Genomic DNA, 1,792 nt, shown 5'->3' with positions numbered 1-1,792 from the left:
CCCGTCAATCGGAATACATTAAACTGATGTTTGCGCCGAAAATAATTAATTCCAAAGCAAAATTCTCGTCGTTTGCGAAATCCCTATGCAATATAATATAATATAGTGGATTGAGCGTATAATACGATATATATAAATATAGAGGGCCGATAGTAAAATCCATAGCAAACAGATATCAATCACAGGAATTTTAAATATTTACCGTCGTACAGTTAATAATGTTATAATTGCATTTCCCAAACGTATCCATATCCCAACGATACGTCGTTTCGTACGTGTCTATGTATATGCATAGAGAAACGGCGGAGACGCACGAGCGTAAAAGCATACTGCAGTTATGTTTGCTCGGAATTTCTATTTAAAAGTTAAATTGAACGCGGTGTTTGAGCCAAAGGCACATGGAGCGATAATGATTGATATCCTATAATATTTTAATGGCGGGTTCGAGTTAACCGACATTCCTGGAGCCTGGGACTTTGAAGGGATATCGAGTGTCGGTCGGGTTGGACGCGTCGAATAAAACCATTGAAAGCAGAATGCCGGGTCCGCGGTCTACCAGATATATTCCGAGGCGATATTTCATTTGGTCGTAACGAAAGCGTCAAAGCCGTCCGCGAAAAGTGATATCGCGATAACATTGCGAGTCACGAATACAACGTCGAGATTTTGCGATATCTCGTCATACGCGTCTCCTTGATTCTTTATACTTTTCACGTCAACTTTTTTTTTTTCGAAAATTCACGACACTCGCCAAGAGGAGCTTGCGAATCGGAGCTTCTTTACATTTTTTTTTTCTTATTCTCTGTTATATCATGGTACACTCAAATCTGCCGATAACGCAGATCGAAATCTTTACTATACGTTTAATTTTCCAATAGGTTCGCTAAATCGATGTATAAAATCGCATGCGATCGTCTCGATGTGACAAATCATGATGTATTCGTTGTCTGTTATTGCCGCAGCTTATCCCGCCGTCTACGGCCAGTTCCCACAAGCCATTCCTCAGCCGATGACCGCCGTGGCTCCCACGCAGAGAGAAGGTAAGTACAGGATTACATTAATCGTATAACTGTTGAACGTTATCGCATACCGATACTCCGAAAGTAGAAAGATCCCCGATAATCCGCCCTATAGATCCCACAATCGCCATAAACACAATCCCGATCCAAGTCGAACGCAACGTGGCCATCGGAGAGAGACGAACGGGATACCAGAAAAGGAATCCCCCTAATAAGGATGCGGCGAAGACAGGAGAAAAGTGACTTAGGGGTTTAAAGAGGGGAAAAAAAAGAGAATCATCTCCATGGCGCGAAGGAGACGCAAATCGAAAGCACAGACCATTCATTTTCATTAGGTGAAAATTTTCATTTAGATATACACGGTTTGTCAAACCAGGTGAAATTTTCTTAAAGAACAGGAACAAAATGTTGTCAGAGGTTGGTAGTACTCTCTCCTCTACGACCGTCTAACCTATGCAGTCTCCTAGGTTCTCGCAGGATAATACCTTATCCCTGACTTTCGTCCTGGACTCTCGACGCAATTATCCCTCCTCCCCTCCATTCGTCAGGATTCGCGATCGTTCCCGGCGGAATTGTCGGTCCTGTTGTGACCCTTGCCAATCCCGATCAATCCTCCTCTAACCCTGTCCGCCCTACGTCCACCAGCCACCCGCCATTCATTGTATACCTATATGTAGAAGGTGATATATCCAGTGTATATATATATATATATATATATATATATATATATATATATATATATATATATATATATATATAGAAATATATATATA

At 41.5% G+C, this 1,792-nt stretch overlaps 1 protein-coding gene across 15 annotated transcripts in view; it reads left to right on the top strand.

Annotated features, from left to right (window-relative positions):
- Positions 1-1,792, top strand: part of LOC107268221 (CUGBP Elav-like family member 4) — a 472,413-nt gene that overhangs the window by 461,806 nt on the left and 8,815 nt on the right. For all 15 annotated transcript variants that reach the window (XM_025085467.1, XM_025085466.1, XM_025085470.1 and 12 more), the window contains one exon: positions 963-1,040. In XM_025085467.1, coding sequence (XP_024941235.1) covers positions 963-1,040 — 78 coding nt within the window. The remainder of the gene's footprint in view (positions 1-962; positions 1,041-1,792) is intronic.

This window comes from Cephus cinctus, unplaced genomic scaffold, assembly GCF_000341935.2.
Source record: "Cephus cinctus unplaced genomic scaffold, Ccin1 Ccin1_scaffold0494, whole genome shotgun sequence".
NCBI lineage: Eukaryota > Metazoa > Arthropoda > Insecta > Hymenoptera > Cephidae > Cephus > Cephus cinctus.
Note: the sequence above shows the minus strand (reverse complement) of the source record. Positions and strands in the feature narration are given on the sequence as shown.